The sequence below is a fragment of the Penaeus japonicus genome, unplaced genomic scaffold, assembly GCF_977035675.1.
Source record: "Penaeus japonicus unplaced genomic scaffold, GWHDUDI00000001_assembly GWHDUDI00000020, whole genome shotgun sequence".
NCBI lineage: Eukaryota > Metazoa > Arthropoda > Malacostraca > Decapoda > Penaeidae > Penaeus > Penaeus japonicus.
Window position 1 is genome coordinate 23,070,866 of NW_028234422.1, and position 15,000 is coordinate 23,085,865.

Genomic DNA, 15,000 nt, shown 5'->3' on the forward strand with positions numbered 1-15,000 from the left:
TAGAGAGTTGGAAAAGAGAATAAGTGAACATAAACGCGATGTCGGGTACGCGAGGGAATCGAATCCTTGTTTTATTCACATGCGTGATGCCGGTCATCAATTAAATTGGAATAATGTTCAATCAATTCACAAATCGTCTAATGCGTATGAAAGAAAGATGCTTGAATCTCTTTTAATTAAAAAGATTCCCAATATTAATTTGAGTGCTGGTCAATGGGGGTTGGATGATCTTACCTCCTTTTTAGTAGGAAAAGCTTTCCCTAGATTAATTGACCTTAAACATCCTTCTGTGACCTGAGTCAGGCCTTGTTCCTACGGTCATCCTTTCTATATATATATTCTTGTCTAAATTTACTTCCTCTATTCACTTTTTGGATTGCTTTCGCCTGAAGAGGAACTTTCATGAAAAATATGTATATAAATAAGTATATATATATGTATATATATGAATATATGTATGTATACATATACATTATGCTGATATATTATATAATAAACAAAATGAAAACGCGAAACACAATAAACAGTAATACTAATCATTACACTGGTGAAGAATATGGATATGGTGAATTTCAAATAGTGAACTAGCATGAGGTAGACAACGCACGGCGCAGTAAGATACGGACGGCTGGTGATCCACACCTCTAACACGAGGGCAGACATCTTAAGTAAGGTTACTGCAGCCCTCTACATCTGCAACTATAGGTTATAGGGTTCATTCACGATAAGGTAATAACTATATATATGTATATATATGTATATATATACATATATATGTGTGTGTGTGCATATATATTCATATATATATATATATATATATATATATATATATATATATATATATAGAGAGAGAGAGAGAGAGAGAGAGAGAGAGAGAGAGAGAGAGATCAATAGATATATAGATATAAATATTTATATATATACAAACACTCACATAACATTTGTAAAATAGTAGAAACAGAAGAAAATGGCAGCGAAGATGATACACAGGGGATCACATCTTATTCTAACATCTTTCTGACATATTTTGGTTGCTGAGGCTAATGAAGTTAACGAACAATATACAGCAATTAGTTCATAATTGTTTTGAGCAAGAATTGCTTACTTTTTCCAGAACAGTAAAGGTCATTACATAAGTGCATGTACCTAAAAGTATGGAAACTGGTTAATATTCCCTTCAGATTGTGAGGAGGACAATATATACATTTGCGTTACGTTGCCCTTCCAGGTAGCTTCGTTTCGTACCGCCACATGCAAACATATGTATAGACACTTTCACATTCACAGCCATATGTTTATGCATATATAAGTGTGTATACGTGTGTAAATACATATAACTTATACATGTACACACACATATATATGTGTGTGAGTGTATGTATGTATACATGTATGGATATATATATACATATACATGTATATGTATGTATGTATATATACATATACATATATGCATATATATAAATATATGTATATATATATGTGTGTTTGTGAGTGTGTGTGTGTTTCTGTGTGTTTATGTGTGCGTGTGTGTGAATGTGCGTATACATAGAGATCAGATTTGTGTATATATGTATATATATAGGTATACATATAAACATACGTATGTGTATATTCATTTACATGTGTGTGTATTTGTGAAGAGGATATATGATTGTGTTTTAATTAATAAGCACTTGTATATGTATCCGTAAGTACACAGACAACTTCCATGTCTACGGATCTACAAGCTCTTCGTGTAAAACTAGTGCAGGGTCAGTAGGTGTGGCTTGGAGGTCGGCCATGAGTGCAGGTATATAAGGCTCACACACTCATTCATCTCTAGCTTGCAACCATGAACGCAAAGGTGAGAAATGTTTCCACAGTGTTTGGTCTGATATTTCAGTTGCTAGAAGAATCGTTAAAAGAGAACATGAAGGATTATTTATCATAAAATCTGACTAATTGCAGGTCATCCTCATCGCCTGCCTGGTGTCCGTCGCCGCTGCCCGGCCTGACGAAGGCTACAACTACGAGAGCCCTGCACCGGCATACTCTGCGCCTCCACCTGCCTATGGAAAAGGAATGCCATTTGACTTTGCCTATGGAGTAGTAGACCACTACACCGGCAACGATTACTCCCACAACTCCAACTCAGACGGCAACGTTGTCAACGGCGAATACCGCGTCCTTCTTCCTGACGGACGCACTCAAATCGTCACCTACACGGCCGATCACGAACATGGCTATGTGGCTCAGGTCACCTACGAGGGCGAGGCTCAGTACCCGGAAACCAAGCCTTATCAGCCAGCCCCCACCTACTCTGCCCCTGCCCCTGCTTACTCTGCCCCTGCCCCTGCCTATGAAGCCCCTGTTCCAACTTATGGCACTCCTGCCCCTGTCTACGAAGCCCCATCACCTGTCTATGGAGCCCCATCTCACTAAATATAGAAAATGATCTCTACCATAACATATTTATTCCATTGTATCAACAATAAATATTGAAGCATATATGTAACTCAGATTTCTTTCTCATTAAATGATTTATGAATTAGGATCATATTTTCATACATTACCATCTTATGATATACATAATTCGAATTTTATGAAACAGTGTATAGAACATGTCATATACTTGTTTTCTGGGTTATAATATCATTGATAAAGTTTAAATGAATGAAAGTTTTCCATGAAAGAAACCAAGGATGTGGTTATGTAATCAGATACAATCACACACACACGCACACACACATATATATACATATATATACATATGTATGTATGTATACATACATAGAGAGATAATACACACATCAACACACTTACCCTTCCTTATGTGTATATATATATAGAGAGAGAGAGAGAGAGATAATACAGATCAACATACTTACCCTTCCTTATGTGTGTGTATGTACATATATATATGTATATATATAACATGAAAAAAGGCTGAAATCCTGTTCAACAATCGAACCCCAGTTAAGCAAATACAAATACAGGGCGAGGTACTAGATGCAGTGAACGAGTATGTATACCTAGGACAACTCATCCAGACGAGTACATAATGCGAAGCCGAGATAAAACGACGAATCAGGCTAGGTTGGAGTCCCTTCGGTACACATAGTAATATATTACGAGGTCGTCTGCCACCATGTCTAAAGAGAAAGATTTTTGACCAATGTGTCCACTCTGTCATGGCATATGGGTCAGAAACATGGACTACGACCAAGGCACTCGAGAGGAAATTAGTAAGTGCTCAAAGAGGAATGGAAAGGCTTGTGCTAGGAGTTAGCTTAAGAGACAAGAAAAGAGCCACATGGATCAGGCAACAAACAAAAGTAGAGGATATACTCAAGAGCATTAAGAAGAAAAAGTGGCAGTGATCTGGACATATATATCGGAGACAGGACAACAGGTGGACAAAGAAAACAACAGAATGGGAAATACACGACATAATGAGACCAAGGGCAAGACCAATGACTAGATGACAGGATGAAATAGGGAATTTTGCAGGAGTAAACTGGAAACAGAGGACACAAGACCGGAATCACTGGAAAAGATTGAGCAAGGCCTACGTCCTGCAGTGGAATGATACAGGCTGATGATGATGATGATATATATATATATATATTTAGATAGATATGTTGTGCCCTTTTTGATGTTCGCTGCCACCATGTCATGCCCCTTTCTTGCTTAATTCATAACCCTTCATACATTTTATCAATTTATGTAATATTTGTTGTGTTGACAGAGTGAGCATTACATGTACATGTACATTTAATTCATGACTGATTAAACATCAATGTTGATAAAATTGGCCCTGTACGTGTGATTCCCTTTAAGTTGGCGATGAATATTTTACAAAGCTGATCTAACTTCATGCAAAGGAGTGACACACACTGAACTTATTTATGACTTAATGAGTAAGTAAATGGATGGAAATTTTATTCATGAATACAGAAAAAGGGAAGACTGAAGTAAAATGTACAAAAAAGATAAACTGCCTTTAATTCATTCAGATTTGGTTCCTTATTTGACCACTCACTGTTACCTACTAGTTGACTAGAATTTATTTTTTCTCTCGAGGGTGACCTGGTTCAATTAGCTTGTTTGTATCACACAAGAAGGCATACATTTAATTAGAGAATATGACATACTTTCATTAAAGGAGATAAAATGACCCGGTAGAAAAGAATAGAGAATACATATAAGTGTAAAACAATTATTGAAAAGAAAATAATAGATAAAAGTACGCATTATTCGGTACACCTTCAGGTACATTTCCCTTTTCTTCACTAAGTAAGTTGCATATCATTTCTGATTGTTTAGCGATTTTCCTCAACAGAACTTTCCTTTTGTTTTGCCTACGCTTGTCTCCCCCTCCCTTACAAATGAACAAACTCGCTCAAATTACAAAAATTCCCTTTCAAAATAATATGTCAGCAGCATTTGAAAAGAAGGGAAATTCCATGGGAAATTAACATCGTAAACATTCTGAAGTAATTAGCTGTCATACAAAATGGCGCATCAGAATTACAACAAAACTCGAGCCACAAAAATCATGCACAAAGAACGGAAAACACCATCAGTTGGCGCCCCGGCATCATGCTTGGAAGATGCAGGGCAGACGCCAAAAGGTGCTCTCCCAGACGACCGCATGTTGTTCAACACTTTTATATAGTCATGGGTGGTAATGGAATGATACAACGTTCTCCGAAAATTTAGATAGAAGTAATCATCATATAGTCATGCATATAAAGGATAATTATACACATGTTTATATATATATATATATATATATATATATATATATATATATATATATATATACGTTTATATATATATATACATATGTAGATATATTATAAATATTAAAATATATATATTACATATTATGTAATATTTAATATATACATATATATATATATATATATATAATATTATAATATATATATATATATATATATATATATATATATGCATAAATATATATATACATATATGTATATATATAAATATATATATATATATATATATTTATTTATTTATGTGTGTGTGTTTGTGTGTGTGTCAAGATGCATAAGCATACACACACACATATATATGGATAGATATACAGATATAGATATAGATAGATATATATATATACATATATGTATGTATATGTATGTGTGTATATGTATATATATATACATATGTATACAAACACATACACATACATATATATATACATATATATATAAAGCGTATCTTTGCATATATACATGTACATGTATACATACATCCGTAAATGCATAGACACTATTGATCTACAAACTTGACGTGTAAAACTAGTGCAGGGTCACTAGGTGTGGCTTGGAGGTCGGCCATGAGTGCAGGTATATAAGGCTCACACACTCATTCATCTCTAGCTTGCAATCATGAACGCAAAGGTGAGAAATGCTTCCACGATGTTTTGTCTGATATTTGTTGCTAGAAGAATCGTTAAAAGAGAACATGAAGGATTATCTATTTCAAAATCTGACTAATTGCAGGTCATCCTCATCGCCTGCCTGGTGTCCGTCGCCGCTGCCCGGCCTGACGAAGGCTACAACTACGAGAGCCCTGCACCGGCATACTCTGCGCCTCCGCCTGCCTATGGAAAAGGAATGCCATTTGACTTTGCCTATGGAGTAGTAGACCACTACACCGGCAACGATTACTCCCACAACTCCAACTCAGACGGCAACGTTGTCAACGGCGAATACCGCGTCCTTCTTCCTGACGGACGCACTCAAATCGTCACCTACACGGCCGATCACGAACATGGCTATGTGGCTCAGGTCACCTACGAGGGCGAGGCTCAGTACCCGGAAACCAAGCCTTATCAGCCAGCCCCCACCTACTCTGCCCCTGCCCCTGCTTACTCTGCCCCTGCCCCTGCCTATGAAGCCCCTGTTCCAACTTATGGCACTCCTGCCCCTGTCTATGAGGCTCCGGCACCTGTCTATGGAGCCCCATCCCACTAAATATGAAAATGATCTCTACTAAAATAATTTATTTCATGAAATTAATAAATATTGATGTACACATAAAATTTTCATTCACTTTATATGATTTACAAATTAATGTTCATATCTATACATATAAACGTTTTATGATATTCATAATTCCAATTACAGGGATGCGTTTATGCACACACAGACACATACGCGCACGCACACACACATATATTAATATATATGTATATATATATAAAGAGAGAGAGATTACACTTAAACATATTCATTTTTACTCATGTATATGAATATACATATTTAAAGATGAATAGTAACATATGTTTTTAACTTTTTGATATTCGCTGCTACCAGTCTTTAATTCATTACCTTTAATTAGTTTTATTCATTTATGTACTGCGCACGCACACATACACACACACATATATGTACATATGTATATATATATTTGCATATATATATTTACACACACACATATATATATATACATATGCATATATGTATATATATATGTATGTATGTATGTATATATATGTATGTATATATATATTCACACACACACATGTGTGTATGTATATATATGTATGTATGTATATATAAACTTATGAATATGATATACAGTATATATATCCCGTTTCCACATATATGCATTAAACTTTATCATGAAAAACGCAATAAGCTATGTTATGGTAAGAAACTATATGATACACAGATTAGGAATATAGTACACAATAATTAAAACAAATTGAAATGAAGACTGTTATGTAAATGGTACATCTGCTGTTCGTCTAGTGATCTAACGTGACATCATTTCGAGGTAGAAGACACACAGCACGGCTGATGGTGTTGAGGTGAGATGGCAAGTATTTAGAGAGTGATAAATTCAAATTTTCCTTTTACATATGTATATATATACATTATATATATGTGTGTGTGTGTGAGAGAGAGAGTGTATGTGTGTGTGTTTCATCTGTGTGTATGTACATAAAATATTTTGAAACAATGTAATATCCTTGTTTATTTAGCTAACAAGTGTTTTAACTATTTCAACTTTGAAACATTTCTAGGCACTTCTGGTTTCATCGTAGTTCAGAAAAAAATGTATTATAGAAGTTTCACCAAGCCTTGGTTTTTAACAGAAAGTGATATGCTATACAGTACGTTGCTTGTCTGCAAGTGGCTTTCATCATATGTAATGAGGTAACAGATTGAGTTTTCAAACTTTGTTAGTGCCGCTGGGCACTACTAGACTATCAACATAACACTTAAGTGAATTGTACAAGATGAAAGAACTAAAATGAAAGAGAATAAATATTTTAGTTTCCAATGATGCTTACTATTAAGCTCCTGGTTATCCAAGTCATTTTGCCCGGTGAATTTTGCATTAAAGTCACTGCGTCAAGACGCTAACTTCGGCAAAGGTAAATGTTATTCACTACTGCTCTTTTTAGGTCCCCCAAATCTCAGCTAGAGGCAATGGCTAGGTCGATCCTTAACTAGAAAAAGAATCATTTTTACATATACTGTATATGTATATACATATATATAGATAGATATACATATATATACATATACATCAATCTAATCATATATGTACATATATGTATATATGTGTATATGTATATATATACTTATACATACATATAACAATATATATATAAATGTATGTATATATACATATAGATACAAATTTTACCTACCTCTCACATAGATGTAACCTCTGTAAGCTGATTTGTTACCTACCGAGGATTGTCTGTAAAAGCTCACTATCACTGCTCTGCTAAGAGTACATAGGTAACTTCCATGGTGGTTGTAAGGCACATGGTTAGATGATCCTTTTGTTGGGTCGTGTAATGGTTAGGAGACGGGATTCTCACTCTGAGGACCCGAGTTCGAATCAAGGTCGGGGGAAGTAAAATTTGTATTTTTATATTAAAATGTGTTAATGCACTCTACCATCTTTTTTCACACACATATATGTGTATATATATATGTAGAGACACACCCACACATATCAATATGTATGTATGTGTATGTATACATATGTGTGTATACACATTTATACATATGTGTATGTAGATGGATCTATTTACTTATACATATACAGATGCAGTTAATTTATAAATACCTATTTCTTTCTTACCTTTATTCATCTGTTTATAACCATACATACTTGCAAAATCAATCAATCTTTTTCATTTTTTCTTTCTATCTGTATAAATACACACACACATATATGTGTCTATACATATATGCATACCCAAACACACATTTATATTTATATACATATATATACATATATACATATATATACATATTCATATATGTGTAACTAAATAAATAGACATATATATGTATATATATACTAATAAACACATATATACATACATCCATAAATGCACATCCGTAAATGCACTATTGATCTACAAGCTCTACGTGTAAAACTAGTGCAGGGTCAGTAGGCGTGGCTTGGAGGTCGGCCATGAGTGCAGGTATATAAGGCTCACACACTCATTCATCTCTAGCTTGCAACCATGAACGCAAAGGTGAGAAATGTTTCCACAGTGTTTGGTCTGATATTTGTTGCTAGAAGAATCGTTAAAAGAGAACATGAAGGATTATTTATCATAAAATCTGACTAATTGCAGGTCATCCTCATCGCCTGCCTGGTGTCCGTCGCCGCTGCCCGGCCTGACGAAGGCTACAACTACGAGAGCCCTGCACCGGCATACTCTGCGCCTCCGCCTGCCTATGGAAAAGGAATGCCATTTGACTTTGCCTATGGAGTAGTAGACCACTACACCGGCAACGATTACTCCCACAACTCCAACTCAGACGGCAACGTTGTCAACGGCGAATACCGCGTCCTTCTTCCTGACGGACGCACTCAAATCGTCACCTACACGGCCGATCACGAACATGGCTATGTGGCTCAGGTCACCTACGAGGGCGAGGCTCAGTACCCGGAAACCAAGCCTTATCAGCCAGCCCCCACCTACTCTGCCCCTGCCCCCACCTACTCTGCCCCTGCCCCTGCTTACTCTGCCCCTGCCCCTGCTTACTCTGCCCCTGCCCCTGCCTATGAAGCCCCTGTTCCAACTTATGGCACTCCTGCCCCTGTCTACGAGGCCCCGGCACCTGTCTATGGAGCGCCATCTCACTAAATATGGAAAATTATCTCTACCATAACATATTTATTTCATATCAATAAATATTGAGGCATATATCAAACTTCGCTTTATTTAATCTTGGTAGTGTATGAATCAAGCTTATACTTCCATAGAAAAACGTCTTATAATATACATAATTCTGGTCACAATCTACGCAGAATACAGTTGCTGTAGCAGCACTGTGTTGAAGTTATTAATGAAAATTTATGAGTCTCTCAAGAAAGAAAACAGGGATATGTTTATAAGCATACAGATACACCCATACCTACCTATCTATATTTGTGAATGGATAAGTCTGTTTATGTGTATCTATATGTATATATATGTAAATAGACACATAAATATGTGTGTCTGTTTGTGTGTGTATATATGTATGTATATATACATACATATATACATGTATATATGCATACACATATACATATACATGTATATATGTATATATATATGTGTGTGTGTCCGTGTATGTATACTTATTTGTAGAAAGAGAAATAATGAGAGAGAGACATAAAGACAGTAAACATAAATGTACTTATCCATACTTTTGTTCATATGTAAATATATATATAAAATATATATATATATATTTATATATACCTGAATAGATATATATACATATATATATATAAATATATATATATATATATGTGTGTGTGTGTGTGTGTTTCTGCATATATGTATACACACGTATATATGTATATGTATATATATGTATATATATACATGTATGTATATAATAATATGTATGTACATATATATACATATATGTATGTATATATATTCATATATTTATATATATATTTGTGTGTATGTATATACATATATATGTATACGCATATATATATATATATATATATATATATATATATATATATATATATATATATATGTATATATATATATATATATATATATATATATATATATATATATATATATATATGCATATACAAATATATGTATATATGCGTATATATTAGTATATATATATATATATATATATATATATATATATATATATATGTATGAATGTATATATATATAGATGAATATATGTATGTATTAATAACACTGCCACGATTTTTTGCGTAGTCTTAACACTCTTGCTCGTACCATTAAATTCAAAGTAGAATGGGAAAATGCTGGTAAATTACCCTTTCTAGATATAATGTTGCATAATTTCAACGGGTATTTAAAGTTTTCAGTTTACCGGAAACCCACTCATGTTGCTAATTATCTTCATTTTTTCTCATATCATCCTTTTTCCATTAAGAAATCAGTAGCCTCGTCTATGTTTCTTAGAGCATATAGGATCAGTGATAATGATTTTATTGATAGAGAACTTAGCATCATTATGAAGTCTTTTAAGAATCTTGGTTACCCTATTTTTTTATTAGAACAAGCGCATTCATATGCGAGATCCATATTTTATTCGCAAGCTAAAGTCACGCGTAAGGATAGGTCCGATAACTTACTCGTTGTTCCGTTTAATCAGTCACTCGATGACAAGCGTCAGTTACTTTAAAAAGTGGACATCGATATAGTGTTCACTTATCCTAACACGTTGCGTAAATCTTTGATTAAACACAATGCGTCCAGCGCTACTCTCGGCACTTCTTCTGGCATTTACGCTATTCCTTGCAAGGAATGTCCGAAGTTCTACATAGGTGAAACGGGTAGAGAGTTGGAAAAGAGAATAAGTGAACATAAACGCGATGTCGGGTACGCGAGTGAATCGAATCCTTGTTTTATTCACATGCGTAATGCCGGTCATCAATTAAATTTGAATAATGTTCAATTAATTCACAAATCGTCTAATGCGTATGAAAGAAAGATGCTTGAATCTCTTTTAATTAAAAAGATACCCAATATTAATTTGAGTGCTGGTCAATGGGGGTTGGATGATCTTACCTCCTTTTTAGTAGGAAAAGCTTTCCCTAGATTAATTGACCTTAAACATCCTTCTGTGACCTGAGTCAGGCCTTGTTCCTACGGTCATCCTTTCTCTATATATTCTTGTCTAAATTTACTTCCTCTATTCACTTTTTGGATTGCTTTCGCCTGAAGAGGAACTTTCATGAAAAAGTTCGAAACGTCGCAAGTTTTTCCTTTTTTTAGTGGCAGTGTTATTAATTCTGTTATGTGCACGTTACCGTGTTTTTTGTGATTCATATGTATGTATGTATATATATATATATATATATATATATATATATATATATATATATATATATTATGCTGATATATTATATCATAATAAAATGAAAACGCGAAACACAATAAACAGTAATACTAATCATTACACTGGTGCAGAATATGGATATGGTGAACTTCAAATAGTGAACTAGCATGAGGTAGACAACGCACGGCGCAGTAAGATACGGACGGCTGGTGATCCACACCTCTAACACGAGGGCAGACATCTTCAGTAAGGTTACTGCAGCCCTCTACATCTGCAACTATAGGTTATAAGGTTCATTCACGATAAGGTAATAACTATATATATGTATATATATGTATATATATATATACATATATATGTGTGCGTGCATATATATTCATATATATATATATATATATATATATATATATATATATAGAGAGAGAGAGAGAGAGAGAGAGAGAGAGAGAGAGATCAACAGATATATATATATAAATATTTATATATATACAAACATTCACATAACGTTTGTAAAATAGTAGAAACAGAAGAAAATGGCAGCGAAGATGATACACAGGGGATCACATCTTATTCTAACATCTTTCTGACATATTTTGGTTGCTGAGGCTAATGAAGTTAACGAACAATATACAGCAATTAGTTCATGATTGTTTTGAGCAAGAATTGCTTACTTTTTCCAGAACAGTATAGGTCATTACATAAGTGCATGTACCTAAAAGTATGGAAACTGGTTAATATTCCCTTCAGATTGTGAGGAGGACAATATATACATTTGCGTTACGTTGCCCTTCCAGGTAGCATCGTTTCGTACCGCCACATGCAAGCATATGTATAGACACTTTCACATTCACAGCCATATGTTTATGCATATATAAGTGTGTATACGTGTGTAAATACATATAACTTATACATGTACACACACATATATATGTGTGTGAGTGTGTATGTATGTATGTATACATGTATACATGTATGAATATATATATACATATACATGTATATGTATGTATGTATATATACATATTTATATGCATATATATAAATATATGTATATATATGTGTTTGTGTGTGTGTGTGTTTCTGTGTGTTTATGTGTGCGTGTGTGTGAATGTGCGTACACATAGAGATCAGATTTGTGTATATATGTATATATATAGGTATACATATTAAATCCAAGCGTATTCATTTACACGGGTTTGTGTATTTTTGTGAAGAGGAATTGAAATGAAGCACTGTTATGTAAATGGTACATCTGCTACATATGTATATATATTCATTATATATATGTGTGTGTGTGTGTGAGAGAGAGTGTATCTGTGTGTGTTTCATCTGTGTTAGACTATCAACATAACACTTAAGTGAATTGTACAAGATGAAAGAACTAAAATGAAAGAGAATAAATATTTTAGTTTCCAATGATGCTTACTATTAATTATCCAAGTCATTTTGCCCGGTGAATTTTGCATTAAAGTCACTGCAGACGCTAACTTCGGCAAAAGGTAAATGTTATTCACTACTGTTTTAGGTCCCCCCAAATCTCAGATAGAGGCAATGGCTAGGTCGATAAAAAGAATCATTTTTACATATACTGTATATGTATATACATATATATATAGATAGATATACATATATATACATATACATCAATCTAATCATATATGTACATATATGTATATATGTGTATATGTATATATATACTTATACATACATATAACAATATATATATAAATGTATGTATATATACATATAGATACAAATTTTACCTACCTCTCACATAGATGTAACCTCTGTAAGCTGATTTGTTAATTGTCTGTAAAAGCTCGTTATCACTGCTCTGCTAAGAGTACATAGGTAAAACTTCCATGGTGGTTGTAAGGCACATTTTGTTGGGTCGTGTAATGGTTAGGAGACGGGATTATCACTCTGAGGACCCGAGTTCGAATCAAGGTCGGGGGAAGTAAAATTTGTATTTTTATATTAAAATGTGTTAATGCACTCTACCATCTTTTTTCACACACATATATGTGTATATATATATGTGTGTAGATATACATGTGTGTGTCTGTGTGTGCATGCATATGCATATATATATACATATGTGTGTATACACATTTATACATATGTGTATGTAGATGGATTTATTTACTTATACATATACAGATGCAGTTAATTTATAAATACCCATTTCTTTCTTACCTTTATTCATCTGTTTATAACCATACATACTTGCATAAATCAATCAATCTTTTTCATTTTTTCTCTTTCTATCTGTATAAATACACATACACATATATATGTGTGTGTGTATACATATATGCATACCCACACACACATTTATATTTATATACATATATATACATATATACATATATATACATATTCATATATGTGTAACTAAATAAATAGACACATATATATGTATATATATACTAATAAACACATATATACATACATCCATAAATGCACATCCGTAAATGCACTATTGATCTACAAGCTCTACGTGTAAAACTAGTGCAGGGTCAGTAGGTGTGGCTTGGAGGTCGGCCATGAGTGCAGGTATATAAGGCTCACACACTCATTCATCTCTAGCTTGCAACCATGAACGCAAAGGTGAGAAATGTTTCCACAGTGTTTGGTCTGATATTTCAGTTGCTAGAAGAATCGTTAAAAGAGAACATGAAGGATTATTTATTTCAAAATCTGACTAATTGCAGGTCATCCTCATCGCCTGCCTGGTGTCCGTCGCCGCTGCCCGGCCTGACGAAGGCTACAACTACGAGAGCCCTGCACCGGCATACTCTGCGCCTCCGCCTGCCTATGGAAAAGGAATGCCATTTGACTTTGCCTATGGAGTAGTAGACCACTACACCGGCAACGATTACTCCCACAACTCCAACTCAGACGGCAACGTTGTCAACGGCGAATACCGCGTCCTTCTTCCTGACGGACGCACTCAGATCGTCACCTACACGGCCGATCACGAACATGGCTATGTGGCTCAGGTCACCTACGAGGGCGAGGCTCAGTACCCGGAAACCAAGCCTTATCAGCCAGCCCCCACCTACTCTGCCCCTGCCCCTGCTTACTCTGCCCCTGCCCCTGCTTACTCTGCCCCTGCCCCTGCCTATGAAGCCCCTGTTCCAACTTATGGCACTCCTGCCCCTATCTATGAGGCTCCGGCACCTGTCTATGGAGCCCCATCTCACTGAATATAGAAAATGATCTCTACCATAACATATTTATTTTATTGTATCAACAATAAATATTGAAGCATATATGTAACTCAATTTTCTTTCTCTTTAGATGATTTATGAATTAGGATCATATTTTCATACATAACCATCTTATGATATACATAATTCCAATTTAATGAAACAGTGTATAGAACATGTCATATACTTGTTTTCTGGGTTATACTAATATAATTGATAAAGTTTGTTAAATGAATTAAAGTTCTTCATGGAATAAATATTGATGTACATATAAAGCTCAATTTTCATTCACTTTATATGATTTATAAATTAAGATCATATTTTCATATATGAATGATTTATGAGATTCATAATCTTAATTATGCGTAATATAGTGTTACAGGGATGCGTTTATGCAAAACAGACAGACACACATATATGGATATGTGTGTGTATGTGTGTGTACCCATAAATATATATAT

The 15,000-nt window shown here is 34.3% G+C and overlaps 4 protein-coding genes across 4 annotated transcripts; all 4 read left to right on the top strand.

Annotated features, from left to right (window-relative positions):
• The first annotated feature begins 1,834 nt into the window (after positions 1 to 1,834).
• Positions 1,835 to 2,533, top strand: LOC122264209 (uncharacterized). The gene is made up of 2 exons (XM_043033003.2): positions 1,835 to 1,846; positions 1,951 to 2,533. The coding sequence occupies exons 1-2, from the start codon at positions 1,835 to 1,837 to the stop codon at positions 2,422 to 2,424; spliced, it is 486 nt and encodes a 161-aa protein (XP_042888937.2). The 3' UTR covers positions 2,425 to 2,533.
• Positions 2,534 to 5,333: 2,800 nt separating this feature from the next.
• LOC122263119 (uncharacterized) lies at positions 5,334 to 5,995 on the top strand. The gene is made up of 2 exons (XM_043031443.2): positions 5,334 to 5,411; positions 5,514 to 5,995. The coding sequence occupies exons 1-2, from the start codon at positions 5,400 to 5,402 to the stop codon at positions 5,985 to 5,987; spliced, it is 486 nt and encodes a 161-aa protein (XP_042887377.2). The 5' UTR covers positions 5,334 to 5,399; the 3' UTR covers positions 5,988 to 5,995.
• A 2,514-nt stretch (positions 5,996 to 8,509) lies between these two features.
• Positions 8,510 to 9,191, top strand: LOC147469655 (uncharacterized). Its single transcript, XM_086548117.1, has 2 exons — positions 8,510 to 8,521; positions 8,624 to 9,191. Exons 1-2 carry the CDS (start codon positions 8,510 to 8,512, stop codon positions 9,137 to 9,139), a joined length of 528 nt encoding a protein of 175 aa, XP_086404243.1. The 3' UTR covers positions 9,140 to 9,191.
• A 4,734-nt stretch (positions 9,192 to 13,925) lies between these two features.
• LOC122264214 (uncharacterized) lies at positions 13,926 to 14,608 on the top strand. The gene is made up of 2 exons (XM_043033008.2): positions 13,926 to 13,937; positions 14,042 to 14,608. Exons 1-2 carry the CDS (start codon positions 13,926 to 13,928, stop codon positions 14,534 to 14,536), a joined length of 507 nt encoding a protein of 168 aa, XP_042888942.2. The 3' UTR covers positions 14,537 to 14,608.
• The last annotated feature ends 392 nt before the right edge of the window (positions 14,609 to 15,000 follow it).